This window comes from Lipophrys pholis (genome assembly GCF_963383615.2).
Source record: "Lipophrys pholis genome assembly, chromosome: 10".
In the NCBI taxonomy this organism is placed as follows: domain Eukaryota; kingdom Metazoa; phylum Chordata; class Actinopteri; order Blenniiformes; family Blenniidae; genus Lipophrys; species Lipophrys pholis.
The window spans coordinates 21,776,369-21,790,678 of NC_137640.1; the positions used below are offsets into that span (position 1 = coordinate 21,776,369).

General features: G+C 40.1%; 1 protein-coding gene across 4 annotated transcripts in view; it reads left to right on the plus strand.

Annotated features, from left to right (window-relative positions):
• The window catches only part of mast3b (microtubule associated serine/threonine kinase 3b), a 41,211-nt gene that overhangs the window by 18,644 nt on the left and 8,257 nt on the right, over positions 1-14,310 (plus strand). For 2 of the 4 annotated variants that reach the window (XM_080473570.1, XM_080473572.1), the window contains 15 exons: positions 1,152-1,172; positions 1,492-1,570; positions 3,093-3,250; positions 4,571-4,646; positions 6,531-6,740; positions 7,985-8,086; positions 8,560-8,692; positions 9,631-9,698; positions 10,913-11,004; positions 11,422-11,630; positions 11,826-11,964; positions 12,223-12,355; positions 12,502-12,667; positions 13,194-13,295; positions 13,549-13,671. In XM_080473570.1, the coding sequence (XP_080329696.1) occupies positions 1,152-1,172; positions 1,492-1,570; positions 3,093-3,250; positions 4,571-4,646; positions 6,531-6,740; positions 7,985-8,086; positions 8,560-8,692; positions 9,631-9,698; positions 10,913-11,004; positions 11,422-11,630; positions 11,826-11,964; positions 12,223-12,355; positions 12,502-12,667; positions 13,194-13,295; positions 13,549-13,671 (1,811 nt within the window). The remainder of the gene's footprint in view (positions 1-1,151; positions 1,173-1,491; positions 1,571-3,092; positions 3,251-4,570; positions 4,647-6,530; positions 6,741-7,984; positions 8,087-8,559; positions 8,693-9,630; positions 9,699-10,912; positions 11,005-11,421; positions 11,631-11,825; positions 11,965-12,222; positions 12,356-12,501; positions 12,668-13,193; positions 13,296-13,548; positions 13,672-14,310) is intronic. The other 2 variants (XM_080473571.1, XM_080473573.1) reach the window with 1 other exon arrangement.

Sequence of the window (14,310 nt, forward strand, 5' to 3'; positions counted from 1 at the left end):
CTCGCTCCGGGCATGTGTAGCCTACGAGTGAGGCGGCGGCTTAAAGACACCCAAGAGCAGTCATTAAAAACTCATGAGCACTTCAGGTGCTTCATCCTTTAACACATCTGCTCAGAGGAAAGTGTAAAGCACATCTTGACTCACTGAAAACATGAAAGCTCCTCTTTTCAACTCCACTCCTCAGATATTTAGATTTTACTCGTGCCCCATTTAAGTCGATAGGCTTCAGTTGTCTTTTTTTTAACTTCACCTGCACAGATGTTTTCCTTGAAACTAGTTTAAATGTGAAGACAAAATCGTTTGTGGTCAGTTGACTCATGTGCCGTATTCTGATGCTTAACCTTCATTAGTCAACCATCAGCGCAGAGCGACAAAACATTCAAAGCCTTTACAACCTCTCAGTGCGGTTTTATATTTTCCTCCAATGTTTGTGTTTACTGATCCTCTTGTTGAATTCCTTGAACTTCTGATGAACAAACCTCACATAAGTAATGGTTATCCTGGCATTACTGCTACTAAAACCACTGTAGTAGTTGTTACGCACTTGTGGAACTCCATGGCTGATTCAGACTAAATAACTTATTTACCTGCTCTTTAAAGGTGTGTTCATGGTAGGCTTAGTTGGTTTCTTTAAAACAAACCCTGCGTTTATGGTTCTGTGTGTGTGTGTATGTGGGATCTTTTTTGTTCCTGCCGTTCACAAATATGAGGACGGCCTCAACCAATATTGTGAACTTGTTTTGTTGTAATTATAGGTGACTATGACCGCAAACACTTCAAATTGTGTATGTCGGGAGCTTATAGGCATTTGCATTAAAGCTGAGAAATATCTTTTATCTTTTCTTTGCTGCATAAATAAACTGCTTGCCAAATCCTTTCTGCTTAAGCCAAGGTTTTTCCCTGGTGCTCCGTTCTACGTTTTTTTTCTTCTTCTTTGTGTTACATAGAAGATTTCCTCAAATTAATTTAGTGTGCTCAGGACTCCTACTCCTTATATCTGGACAAATGCAAACTGGCATGGAAAGCAACATTGTCAGTACCAATCCCTCAGCTGAATGCCAGAGGTCACAGTATCACTTGTACAAGTCTCCCAAAACTCACAGAAACTCTCTTTGCTTTTCTCTTTCTCTCTGTTTCTGTTGTGTTCACAGTCACTTGGCTCGCGCTGACAGGTAGCTTCTTTTCTAATTTTCGCATCTTGTTTAAAGCTTGTTTTATTTTGTTTGCCTTCCACAACATGTTTCCTCTGATTTAAAAAAAAAAAGAAAAAAGAAAATCAAAACATTATTGTGAAGCTATTTTCCTGATCTTTGTAATCACTGTACTGAGCAAAAAGAACAACCTTAATGATTAAGGAAAAGAGACGTTAATTTCACGCACTTGCAGTCATTGGACTCCTCCGTCTGTTACGTAAGGAGATCCACATATGAAATGCTCACCAATGCTTATGCTGCTCGGGGCTTATATAATATGTTCGGCCTTTTCTCTCAGAGCTGAGGGCCGGCGATGGTCCCTGGCGTCCCTCCCTTCATCTGGCTATGGAACCAATCCACCAAGCTCCACTGTCTCAGTAAGTAATCCCCCCCCAAAAAAAACACAGCGCCATCCTCTTCGGTCAACACATGCCGGCCAGGCATTTCTGACACCTCACTTGGCCCAAATAGCACATTCATTTATGCAATGAGGAACAGCGGATGCCAACGCCGAGATGACAAACCGCTAATTGTTTTCATCAGTCGTCTGCTTTGGATGAGTCATTCTCCTAGTCTGTGAACAGTGTGATAACTAACAGTCTGTGTGTTTGCCTGTTATTGAGGAGATGAAGTAAAGTGTGGTTGTGTAATATTATTGTTGTTGGGATGTACATCTGTTTACATACACACATTGGGATTGGCCACAATTTAAGGAACAAAGAAATAGTCCCCATCAGGACAATAATTACATTGTCGGGTCAAGATGTGTTTTTAGGGTTATGTTAGGATTAAGGAGTTAGCAGATGGCGATCGTCAACTTTGAATATGTGTACATAGTCCTTCTGTGTTATTTATTCAGTCAGATACTTGTATTGAAGATACAGAGAAATATAGAGTACTAAACCACATTCAAATGAGTGTTTTGGACTCGTGCCACAGGACGCTGTCTGTAGAAGGTCCAGTGTATGAAACCAGAGGTCAACAGGAATAATGGGGCTCCTCAATGTTCCTCTGGGAGTTTTTATAAAGAGACTGCACAGATGCTGTCCCACTGGTTCTCTTCTGTTCACAACACATGGGCAGTAAAATTAAACAGATTGCAGGCAAGGCACTACTCAGTTTGAAAGTTTACCCAGTGCCTCGGTTGACATCGACAATTACTCAATTGTATAATGAATGATATTTCTCCTGGCTTGTCTTTGTTTACACCATACATAGAAATCACTTCACAGGTATCTTTTCTGTAATCATATGGTCTTAACAAAAGACAACACTCAATGAGGAAGCGGTCCAGTAAAAAAAAAAAAAAAAAAAGTTCTTGGGTCAAGGAAACTCAAAATAAAAAAACTAAACTTGTATCTGCTTTATTTTCTCTACCTTGTTTCAACTACAGCTTTAATTACCGTGTTCATGCCCAGGTTTGTGGGTTTTGCTAATGTGGACTTAGCCCTCTGTAATTCAGCATTGAGGTTACAAAGGCAGGGCAGAACAGTAGGAGTGTCCTCTTTGCACTCGTGGCTCTGTGAGGTTTTTTTGAAGCACAAATTACTGCAAATAGCACCTTTCAAACCCACTGATCATAACTTGGCAGCGATGTACTGACTTTGTCTTTTGTTCTTTCAATGAATTGCATCACAGTTCTGTTACTTGTAGCTTTGTGTCTGTTGACACAGAGCGTTCACTTTTAATTTCTCATTTAACCTAAAACTTCTCGTGCAAAATTGGAAGGAACTACCAGCTGCACATACAGATAAAATAAAAACATTGAAGGACAGTGCATTTCTTTGGATTAATTCCACTTTAAACACCATTGGCTTTATCACATTGCTGTGAGAGATTATAAAAACACAGTGACATGAAACTGATTGAATCTGTGGTTTTTGTTGTTTTCTTTTGTAGTCATCCTCGTCTTCTCAGGAGCGCCTTCACCAGCTTCCCTACCAGCCGACACAAGATGAACTGCACTTTCTCTTCAAACATTTCCGCAGCACAGACAGCATCACGGATGAGGATGGACGCCCTTCACCGATCATACGACCTCGGTCTCGGAGCCTCAGGTAGATGATTTCACCTGATTTATACCTCACACAGAATTTAGTCTTGATGCTAATGTTTATTTACTGTTCGCTTGTAGTATATGTGAACACCTCATGTAAAAGCATCACCTCATTTCATTGACAGGCATGAAAGACTACGAAATAACATGATACTTGTCTACTAATCTCAATCTGTGGTAACATTAATATAACACCATATTCTCCCAACATGAAAGCCTTCAGCTGTCCACATCATGACTCTTTGATAGAGACTGTTAAGCAAATAAGATCTCATCCTCTATTTCACACCATAACATATATCAAAATTATATTTTGTTTAAAAACGTTTTCACGACAGACTAGATTTGTTGCCGTATGCCTTAAATTCCATGTGTCATTATGCACTGGTAGGAATTCACATGTCAGGATGTGTCTGCACCAGCATGACAAAGATATGTTAAAGACAAAATGCAATAGTTTGGCACCTCTGCTGCCTCTGAGCAATTGCACTTGCCTGTTGGCCTGCGGGCAGGTGGGGATCTGACTGCCGAGCTGTGAGGTTATGATAACTTTTTGTGTGCTGGCTCTGCTCTGTGCTGTTTGTGTGACGCCTGAGTGCTCCGCGTTCTGGCACCATGGTGTGCTGTGTCTGGGCGTGCGAGCTTACAGAGCGCCTCAGGGATCGAGCCACTGAACTGTAGTTGGGGGGGGGGTGGGTGGGTTTAGGGTATGAAGGGCTCGATGCAGAGAGCCACGTTAAAGCTGCAGCAGTGTGTTTGGGAGCAGCGATGCAGTTTAACAGAGGCGCCTTTCATGACAAAAAAAGGCTCAGGGAGTCTGTCTGCATGTGATAGGCTTTTCCTCCATCTGTTCTCTTTGAAGCTTCATCAAGTCAGATATTTCTGTAAAAATACACCCGTGTCGCTGAGCTAAATGCTGAAGCAGTGTTGCAGTAAAAAGACTTAATTGGTTTATGTCAATGATTCACACAGTTTGGCCAGAAGAAACCTCTGCTGGTTGGTTCGGGAAAATCTTAGAAAGAAACATCTGTGCCCGACATTGAATCCACCTCGACTATGGCTTAAGCAGCTTTGAGCCACACATTTCATACCAGTCGACTATATGATTTTCAGTAGGCTGAAATAAAAAAAAAAAGACATTTATGTAAAAGAAGAAAAACAAAATGCAATGTGAAAATCCCAATTTATTCAATGTTCAGTTGACATAACCACTTTCAAACCTAATTGCTTGGAGGTGAGGTACATTGGTTTGTGTATTGATGAGTTGATGCAGTGGTGGTCAATTTAAATCTACTAATTTGCTTTTATGTTGTTGTTGCAGCCCTGGACGATCAAGTGTTTCCTTCGATAATGAGATCGTCATGATGAACCATGTCTACAGAGAACGATTTCCAAAGGTATCTCATACCCATAAGTAACTTTTTTGTCGCTGCCTTAAACAATGTGGGACTGTTACCACTCCCAATTTATGTTTTCTTTATTCCACCAACCCAGGAGGGTCATAAAGAAAAAAATGTTTTGTATTTGGGAATACTTGCTTGCAAGTATTTATTCTGCGTTATGGTAAAAATAGTGTTCTCAATATATTTTTTAATATTGATAGATTTTTATTACGGTATGTATTTTTGTGCTTAAGTTGTCAGTTTGAATTCCAGCGGGGGGGCGGGGGGGACGGGTTAAATATGTCGACATTTGGTTAAAAAGTTTTCTTTTATGAGTTTCATGCTGTCAAAAATTTCTGTTTACACATTTGTGTGGTGAGAAAAGCTGGGGTTGTTGAGTAGTGGATTGTGTCTGTTCCCAAGATGCTGTGAACCTGTAGAGCCACGCTACCGTTTTCATGACAGTGAAATAAACTGGTCCGCTTTTTCATTTATTTTGTATTTTTAACAAAGTGTTCAGCTACTCACTGTATTCTGGTAGCTGTTGTACTCCTCGCTTGGGGGATTAAATTATTCTTTCCTGTCCTCATCGTGACCAAAACTATCTCACAACAGAACAATACAATGGAAATAAATGTATCTTCGTCCAAGTCAAAGCAGAAATAGAGCTCTCAAATATCCTGCATTTAGAGTGAAGTCGATGTGAATTCTCTAAAGTCAGTCATGTCCAGTTGGAATATTTCATTGAATGTCAGACTATATTTTGTATTAAAAGATAATGGAAATTACTTATCAAAAGGAGAGGGAGAAAAAAAAACACAGTTACTGATGCTCATTAAATAAAGTATTAATAGAGAGAAGGCTCACCCCAGCTGCATCCCTTTGCACTGTTATGTAGAAAATAAGATGAGCAATCATTGGAATCAACTGTAATTATGTATGGATTAGGTACAATTAAGGTCGACCCTTTATTGAGATTGCTTTGTTGCACAGCCCTACTTGAAAGTTTTCGACATCAAAACTATTTATACTGGCGGTAAAATGATTTTACAGGAATGTTTGAACAGCTTAATTCAAGCCCATTAATCTGGAAACATGAGAGATTCTGCATTGCTTGCTTGCTATTATCTTGTTCTGCTCACCCAGACAAATAAGATTTTGGATGCATGCGAGTTCAGAAGGGGCTCAAGCTCCACGTTGACAAACATCACGTCCAATTCCTCATCCTACATAGAAAGTGTAGTAACAGACAACATAGAAATGAGCACTCATTCGCCAATTCTGCACATAAATCAGCTTTTCTGTGGAAAGCTTTGAGACCCCACTGGAAAGGTTTGAGCGCCATCTGAATATCCATCTTTTTTATGGAATATAGCAAATTTCATATAACAAAATGCAACTTCAAAGTCTTCACAAATGTCAAAGTAAAATATTTGCTTCTCTACACATCTTTACAACTGAATGTAGAAGCCTCGCACGGAACAACCCAACAAAAGGCAGCTACTCCTTTCTCACAGGAAGAATCTCCCGGCAGGACCAGACTCCGAGGTGGTCACCATCTGACCAGTTTAGGCCACTGTATAGTAAACGGAGAAAAGAATGCTTGATGATGAACAGTAATTGTGTTGTCTGTGACAGTTGTCAACAGCTCGTGGCGAAAGAAAGCATGAACAAAAAATGTCCCTAGTGTTTTAAGGCTTTTGGGATTTTTTTTCATTTTTCAAAACTAAGAATGGGACAGACATTTGGCCTCAACAGTGGCACAATAATTGTTTAACCACTATGAAGGATCAACCACATGGATCCATCCACAAAGTTCTATGCAACGGTAACACTCGTAATCACGGGTCCTTTTGAAAGACTTCACAGTGCAGTTTTTGTTGTTTGTCTCCTCTGCAGGCCACGGCCCAGATGGAGGAGCGCTTGTTGGAGATTGTCACCCACTACTCTCCAGACAGCTCCCTCCCACTGGCTGACGGGGTGCTGGGCTTCATCCAGCACCAGCTGGTTGAGCTGGTCAGGGATTGTCTGGACAAATCCCAGACCGGCCTGGTTACTTCCCGCTACTTTGCTGAGCTGCAGGAGAAGCTGGAGAACCTGCTTCACGAGGTGAGGAAGAACCCAGCTGACCGACGGCCCTCCTAATGTGCCGAAAAAAACGTGCAGGTTAAATAGTTGCGGAGCGTAAATTGAACACGGCCCAGTTTTGAGCAGCAGCCACTGATTGGCTGACACTCGGCTCTAGAACCACTCACCCAGATGTGCCAAAGTTATGAAAGGGGGGGATTGATTGAGCCAGACTGTTATGTGCAATCCAGCCCACCACTCAATAACCATCCAATAGCCATTGGCAAATACAATAGATCCTGGTAGTGGAAATTCTCCATGATACTGAGCAACACTTTAGTCACAAGTTTTTTTTTTGTGTTGTGATAAAATATCAGTTTCTATAGCAACCACCACCAGTGTTTCTGAGCATGCTGTCAGACAGAAGGCATAGCCGACTCGCTGTACCTCCAGCTGAACTGATAAGTCTGTTCTCATACAGACGAAGAAACACACAAGCTTGTTCTTGTGTGCCATGGCCACTTTGTTAACTCGCTGAACAGTTTCATGGATGAAATGTTGCTTTCTGTTCTAAACACTTATTTTATGCCATCTGGATTGAAATATATGTCATATTATGGACAAAATGAAATGTCAGTGGGGATAGTAAGTTAAAGTTAAGGGACTGAGTTACTTCCACAAGGGTAGAACAGATAGATCTGACCTTTTTTTGGACAGAGCTTAGTTTCTGTCTTTGCCATAATAAACTAAGCATGTTGTTACTACGACTGTTTTCAGCCTAGATATTCTTACCTCAACATCAAATCAAACTAATTACAAGATAAACGGAGAGCCAAGGTTTTACTGGACAGCTTCGATTCTAACTTAACTCTACGCTTCCTGTATTCTATGGATGAGACCAGTGATCTTGAGCAGTTGCACACTATTCATGCTCATACGTTGTAACACAGAGGTGTGTAGCCAGTAGCCACTGTTTCAGACTGGTTAATCCCAGTTTTGTAGAAGAAAGGCAGTTGATGACTCATTAGGGCTCCACCTAGTGATTATTCTGTAATTCCTCTTGGTTTGGAGATGCGTCACTGATAAATCCATTCTGTCAAGCAGGTTGTTTTCATCCTGATGCTGCCCTACTCTGCAATGAACACCATGCTTTATATATTCATACCCTGTTTGATAAAGTAGTGCCTCAAAAACAAACCATGTCAATCCCTTTTCATTGATTAAAAAAAATTTAATAAATACCACCCGTTACATTTTAAAGTCTTTACTTCTACATTGTTTCTCAGGCATTCGAGCGCTCTGAAAGTGAGGAAGTAAGCGTCATCACCCAGCTGGTGAGGAAGATCCTCATCATAATCTCTCGGCCGGCTCGCCTACTTGAATGTTTGGTAAGCTGTGGTTAAGAAAATCTCTTCCTAATTGAAAATGAGATTAACTTGATTGAAGAAGGATGAAAGTCGGTTCGCTGTAAGGTCGGAGTGAAATGAGATTCTGACAGGATGACAACGTGCGCGCCACAAAATGAAGTGAATAAACCTTTTGAGAAGTAATAAATTATTCTTTATCAGCAAGTAATTAAGTGAAAATAAAATTGTCTCTTCAACTTGTTTTCTGACTTGTCTCTGTGTGTTTACCCGTCACAGTTTAATGATCTTTATAATGTTTTTATTTGGAAAAAACCTAAAACAATTGAATCAAAAGCAACCAAATCTGCAACCTTGTTGATGAAACGGTCATTGTCTTTCTAACCACAAGGCCTCTGTGTCATGCCGCTTGTACGCGATTGTATCGTTCTTGTTTCAGGCTCCTGGTTTTAGTTTTCATTTCAGACACATTGATCACTTTCTGCTGCTGTTTGTAGGAGTTTGACCCGGAAGAGTTTTATCATCTTCTCGAAGCAGCGGAGGGTCATGCTAAAGTCGGCCAGAGGATCAAGTCGGACATCCCGCGATACATCATCAGCCAGTTGGGTCTTACAAGGGACCCGCTAGAAGGTAGAAAATTCTTTCTTATCATAGTAAGCTTTAATCCTCTTGAATAAAGGCCCATTGAAGCAACTGCCCTCGCTGTCTGTTAGCATTTCTACTATATTAAGAAAGTCACAGAAGTTGAATGAACTGTAGTTCAGAGAAAGGCCAAGTGGGTTCAAATATGTCGTAACACATCATGCCGTCTTTATTTTGTGGCGGTCTTCAACACATTCTTGTGAATGTAACTTCACTGCAACACATTGTGGGATTGTCGTACCACCATGGAGTAAATGATTTGGGTTAGAGTTCACTGGGAATTAGTATTTTTATAGTTTCCTTGAAAAGCTATGAGTCACATACACGTCAAGCTACGAAGTTTAAGTCAATATTGCCTATTAACTTGATACATATAGTGACAGATGTGTCAGTATGAAAATTGTTGACTAAATTGATTAACTTATATGCAAGAAGAAAACCTGGTGCAACAACAAAAGCAGTAAAAGTTTGTACCATTATGAGGTGAACATTAGGGTTTCGCCACAACTACCAGTGTTGTGAGCTGACTGCTTGTTTCTCTGTCGTTAACAAAATGAGCAGCTTCATACTGTAACCAATGGTTTTAAGATACTGGAAGCAATTATTGTATTGTGAATCAATAGTCACATTGGTTGCAGTTCAGCTCGATGAAGGAAATCCTGCAGTGCAGCTTGACGTTCAAGTCGAGTCAGCTCAGGGATTTTCAGAGCTTCATAAAAGTTTTACAGCCACACCGCTTAGTTGAAGGAAGCAGGTATGTGTGCCTGTCCTAAATATTTACAGCCCAAACAACAGAACAGACGGCGTTCAGATATCCGGTTTCTAAACATTTTGCAGAGCTGTGTCTCACACGCACATCGCATTTGGAGAAGTTGAAGAATCCACCATACGTCATATTTATCTCTGTCTCCTTCCGTTGTTTCTAGAAATGGTGCAGCTTGAGCAGTATGATGCCAGTCCCTCTGTGTCAGTGGAACCCGACAGTAATGTGGAGGTGAGCTTAATACTGCAGCGTGTTTCATGTATTTAGAGGGGATTTGGTTTTAAAAAGAGCCAATAATCAGCTATAATAATTCCGTCTGATTTAAAGACATTGCTAGAAACTCATGACTTTTTTTTTTTATTCTCAAGAAACCGTGCAACAAATTTTGAAACAATTGTGTATGATATGCACACGGTCGCTGAAGCTTTATGAGAAGCATTGCTTTTTACGTATCGGTTAATAATGGGAAACATATCAGCTGTTTCATGCTGCAGCTTCTCGTCACAAAGTCAGTGGTTTAAATCATCACTGCTGTTACATTGATATTAATGGAAAAAATGCAGTTTCTAGTAGAGAAACTTGGCTCCTTTGTTGTTTGCATTGACGTAATCATTTGCACTAAGGTGTGAGTGAATGACTGTAGAAAATAAAAGCACTGAGCCTCCTATCCACACTTGCTCTACACACACTCACACATACCATCACCCTTTAAGCAAATTCTCAGTTGGATTGATAACATTTAAACAAGGACGGTAAGGACTGTACTGCGTGTAATCGTTTGTGGAGGCTTGGACTGTTGTTTTTAAATTGAAATTGGTACTTTCGCATTTAGATTTTTTTCATATTTAAAGCACTCCTTTAATCAAGAAGGAGTTATCTCGTTAATTATTTGTATGCAGACATAAACTAAATTACTACAGAGTATAATTGTACAGAGACAAGACAGGTATTTCAGGATCAATGCAGATTAAACCGTGTTGGAAAACATGTAAAAGGGCAGTAAATGTTCAGTTTTAGCTGTAGTTACTGGATAATAGATGCTGCAATACCACAAATCATAAATGACTGGTGTGAATGTGGTCAGGTTTAGGCTGTGCCTCATTACGCATGAAATGGTACAATAAATATATTGAAGCCAGCTTAAATGAATAGAATACATCAAGACAATGTGTGTTTGTAAATTAAGTGCATATATTAAGGGTATATTGAGTGTTGAATGTAAGTCAGTTTGTTTCTGCAGTCAAAGATCATATGTTTATGTAAATGAGAACATACTATCTGTGGTTGTTCACCTATAAGAGGCCTCCTGTGGCACTCCAGCAGAAAATGGCCAAACACACAGTATATTGATCAACACTAATTATATTATCTGTGCTATAAACTGTTTATGTTTCAATTTGCACATAGAAATTCCCAAGCGTGATGTTTATGCTTCATCTTTGCAGAATAAGACTCCACAGATGCTGACTCCAACTCGACGGAAACCTCTTGAGAGCGATTTTGAGACCATCAAACTCATCAGCAACGGCGCTTATGGGTAGGAATGAACGTCCAGGGTTTTCAGCGATTAACTCTATATCATTTTCTCTCTTTCTGTTATTATGATACTGTTTTTTATAGTGTCACTTTAGGATTCAAAGAAATATCTGAAAAAAAACGTTTAGGTGCCTTGCTTAGGAAATTTTGTCAAAATTGCCTTGAAAAGTTGCTCCATAACAGATTCTATGTAAGAAAGTTTTACTTAGTCATTCCGGTTGGGTTGCATTGTAACCACAGCTCTAAAAATCCAATTTCACTTCTCCTTTCGGGCCTCAGTGAAAACCTACTGCAGTGTGGAATTAAATGTTTCACCTTTTTCATGATTAATTGAGACAAAAGTTGGCTTTGTTTTCAAAGTAAATATCTTGTTACAGATCTCCTGGCGTTGCTTTTAATGGGTTCTTTTTCTGGGCAGGGCGGTGTATCTCGTCCGCCACAAGGAAACGCGGCAGCGGTTTGCCATGAAAAAGATTAATCGGCAGAACCTCGCGCTGAGGAACCAGATCCAGCAGGCCTTTGTGGAGCGTGACATCCTCACATTTGCCGAAAACCCCTTTGTTGTTTCAATGTTCTGCTCTTTTGAGACGCGACGCCACCTCTGCATGGTCATGGAGTATGTGGAAGGTAAGGTGGAGGATGGCTACAAGTGACTTAGGGGAAGAAGAAAAAAGTGAAAATGAATGTCGAAACTTCTCATATCACTTTCATTTATTCTTAGCAGCTGATACTGTTACAACACACGGGGCTTGTCTTGCATTCACAGTCAGTGTTTTCAGGGAAAATTCAGTTTGTGGTTATAAGGATTTCATTTCTCTGAAGGTGGCGACTGTGCCAACTTGCTGAAGAATATGGGCCCTCTACCTGTCGAGATGACCAGGTTGTATTTTGCTGAAACCGTCCTGGCTCTGGAGTACCTTCACAACTACGGCATCGTGCATCGAGACCTGAAACCTGACAAGTAAGACTGCATGAGCCATCTCCAGCAAAACTCCACTTGAACTGACCTACACCGTCTGTGTCACTCATAACAACTGACTTCTTCTGAAACATGTACACTTCTCGTGTGTTTCTTCCGGTGTTGGAAACAAGAATTTCAGTTTAAAACAAAAATGCTTTACTTCTCCTTTTTACTTTTTGATTTGTGTCTGTTACTCAAAAGTAAACAATTTACTTTAATTGAGGCTTGTATTTTTTTGTTATTTTTCCCACTCAACAGTTTGTTGATTACATCAATGGGTCACATCAAGCTGACAGACTTTGGCCTTTCTAAAATTGGACTGATGAATATGACCACCAACCTGTATGAGGGTCACATGGAGAAAGACACCCGGGAGTTTCTGGACAAACAGGTCAGGCAGTTATGATGTCAGAAAACCCAACTTTGAGCACGCAGGATCGTCGCGCTTTTTTTTTTTTTTTTTTTTTTTTTTTTTTTTAAACGAAGTGATTATACCGCTCGGTGTGTGTGATCTAAACTGTTGGTGTGATTGTGCAGGTGTGTGGCACGCCCGAATACATCGCCCCAGAGGTCATTCTCAGGCAGGGCTACGGGAAACCTGTGGACTGGTGGGCAATGGGGGTCATCCTCTACGAATTCCTGGTTGGCTGTGTCCCGTTTTTTGGAGACACTCCTGAGGAGCTGTTCGGACAAGTCGTCAGCGGTGAGTTGTAGTGAGAGCGAAAATTAGAGGGAAACATTATACATGTAGTGTGGTGACATGAGCTGTCCACTTTAAAGCAAACCTAGAAAACACAGGGTGGCCTAGTTCTTTTACTACATTTACAACAAATTACAGAATTGAGGAAATTAATAAATTTACAGTATTTAAATAATTGAAAGAATTTATTAATTTGATATTTTTATTTTTGAAACTGATCTCTCTCTCTCGTTTGTTTTTTAATCCATAATAATGCTGTGTTCACTACATTTGCCTCTCTTCTTTGTGATAAAGTGAAACTAGCATGGAAAACATGAATCTAAAACCTTAAATTTGATTATTGAGCTTCTATAAGCTGGAATTAATTATCCGTAGCGCAATTTGAAGTAACACTCGGTGAAGCCAAATTCTTGCATGATTTTCAATTTTTTTTGTCTTGGTTTCACCACGATCTTGAAATTCTTTTACTTTTCACTTCATATTTTGGTTTCTCATCATGTGATTGGCCTGTCATTTTGTGTTTTGATAGATGAGATCATTTGGCCAGAAGGAGACGACGCGCTACCTGCTGACGCCCAGGACCTGATCACCCGCCTGCTCAGGCAGAGCGCTTTAGATCGACTGGGCACAGGTACTACTGATGAAACCCGATCTGTTACATTGCAAGACTGAAAAATTATGGTATTCCCTCCATTTGAATACAGTGGGATGTTTTTATTTTTATTTTTTTAGCAAGAGTGGCTTGAAAGTCATTCAAATGATGTCTAAGTTAGAAATCTGAAGACAAGATGCAGAAGCAATAAACAAACACATTATGAAATCTTTTTAATTGATGTTTTAATTATTTAATCACGGTGATTGACTGGCTCTGAAAACTGTTGTAGGTGGCGCCTCGGAGGTGAAGCAACACCCTTTCTTTCAGGGTTTGGACTGGAACGGCCTCCTCCGACAGAAAGCCGAGTTCATCCCTCAGCTGGAGGCTGAGGACGACACCAGCTACTTTGATAGTGAGTTACAGTTGTGTTACGATCTGACCTCGAGGACCACAGCAAAGAATATTGAGAGTAAAACATTCTCATTCAATAAGAATGCCAATCTACAACAAAGGAATCGCATTACATTTTACATTCAAATAGAAGAAGAAGAAGCATGGCCGCCAGTCAGAAAGGTCTGACAGATCGTAGGCGACACTTTCCTTGTGTGCCTCTGTGAAGCTTAATGGTAGTATATAGAAAAGGATAGGAGGGTAAACGATAAACAAGATGATATTAGACAACAGCTTTTATCTTGATTGTCAAAGATCTTACAGGAAAGTATAAAGAGAGATGAATGAGAGGAGAGAGCACGAACTACAGGAGAAAGAGAGGTAAATTAGTGGAACGTAACATGACATATGAATGTATGGAGAGTGAGAAAAGAAGAGACACTCAGTACATAAAAGGTCTTCTAGCAGTCCAAAAGTATAGCAGCTCAGCTACAACATGGTCCAGTGTAACCTGAAACTGCCTTTAACAAAGTTGTAATCCTAATTCTAAAAGTACTGTGTTAATACCCATAACTGAAACTGAATTTGTTTGAAAAGAAAAAAAAAATAGGAAACAAGTTTATTGAAATAAAATGGCCGGAAGGAACATCCAACCCAGGAA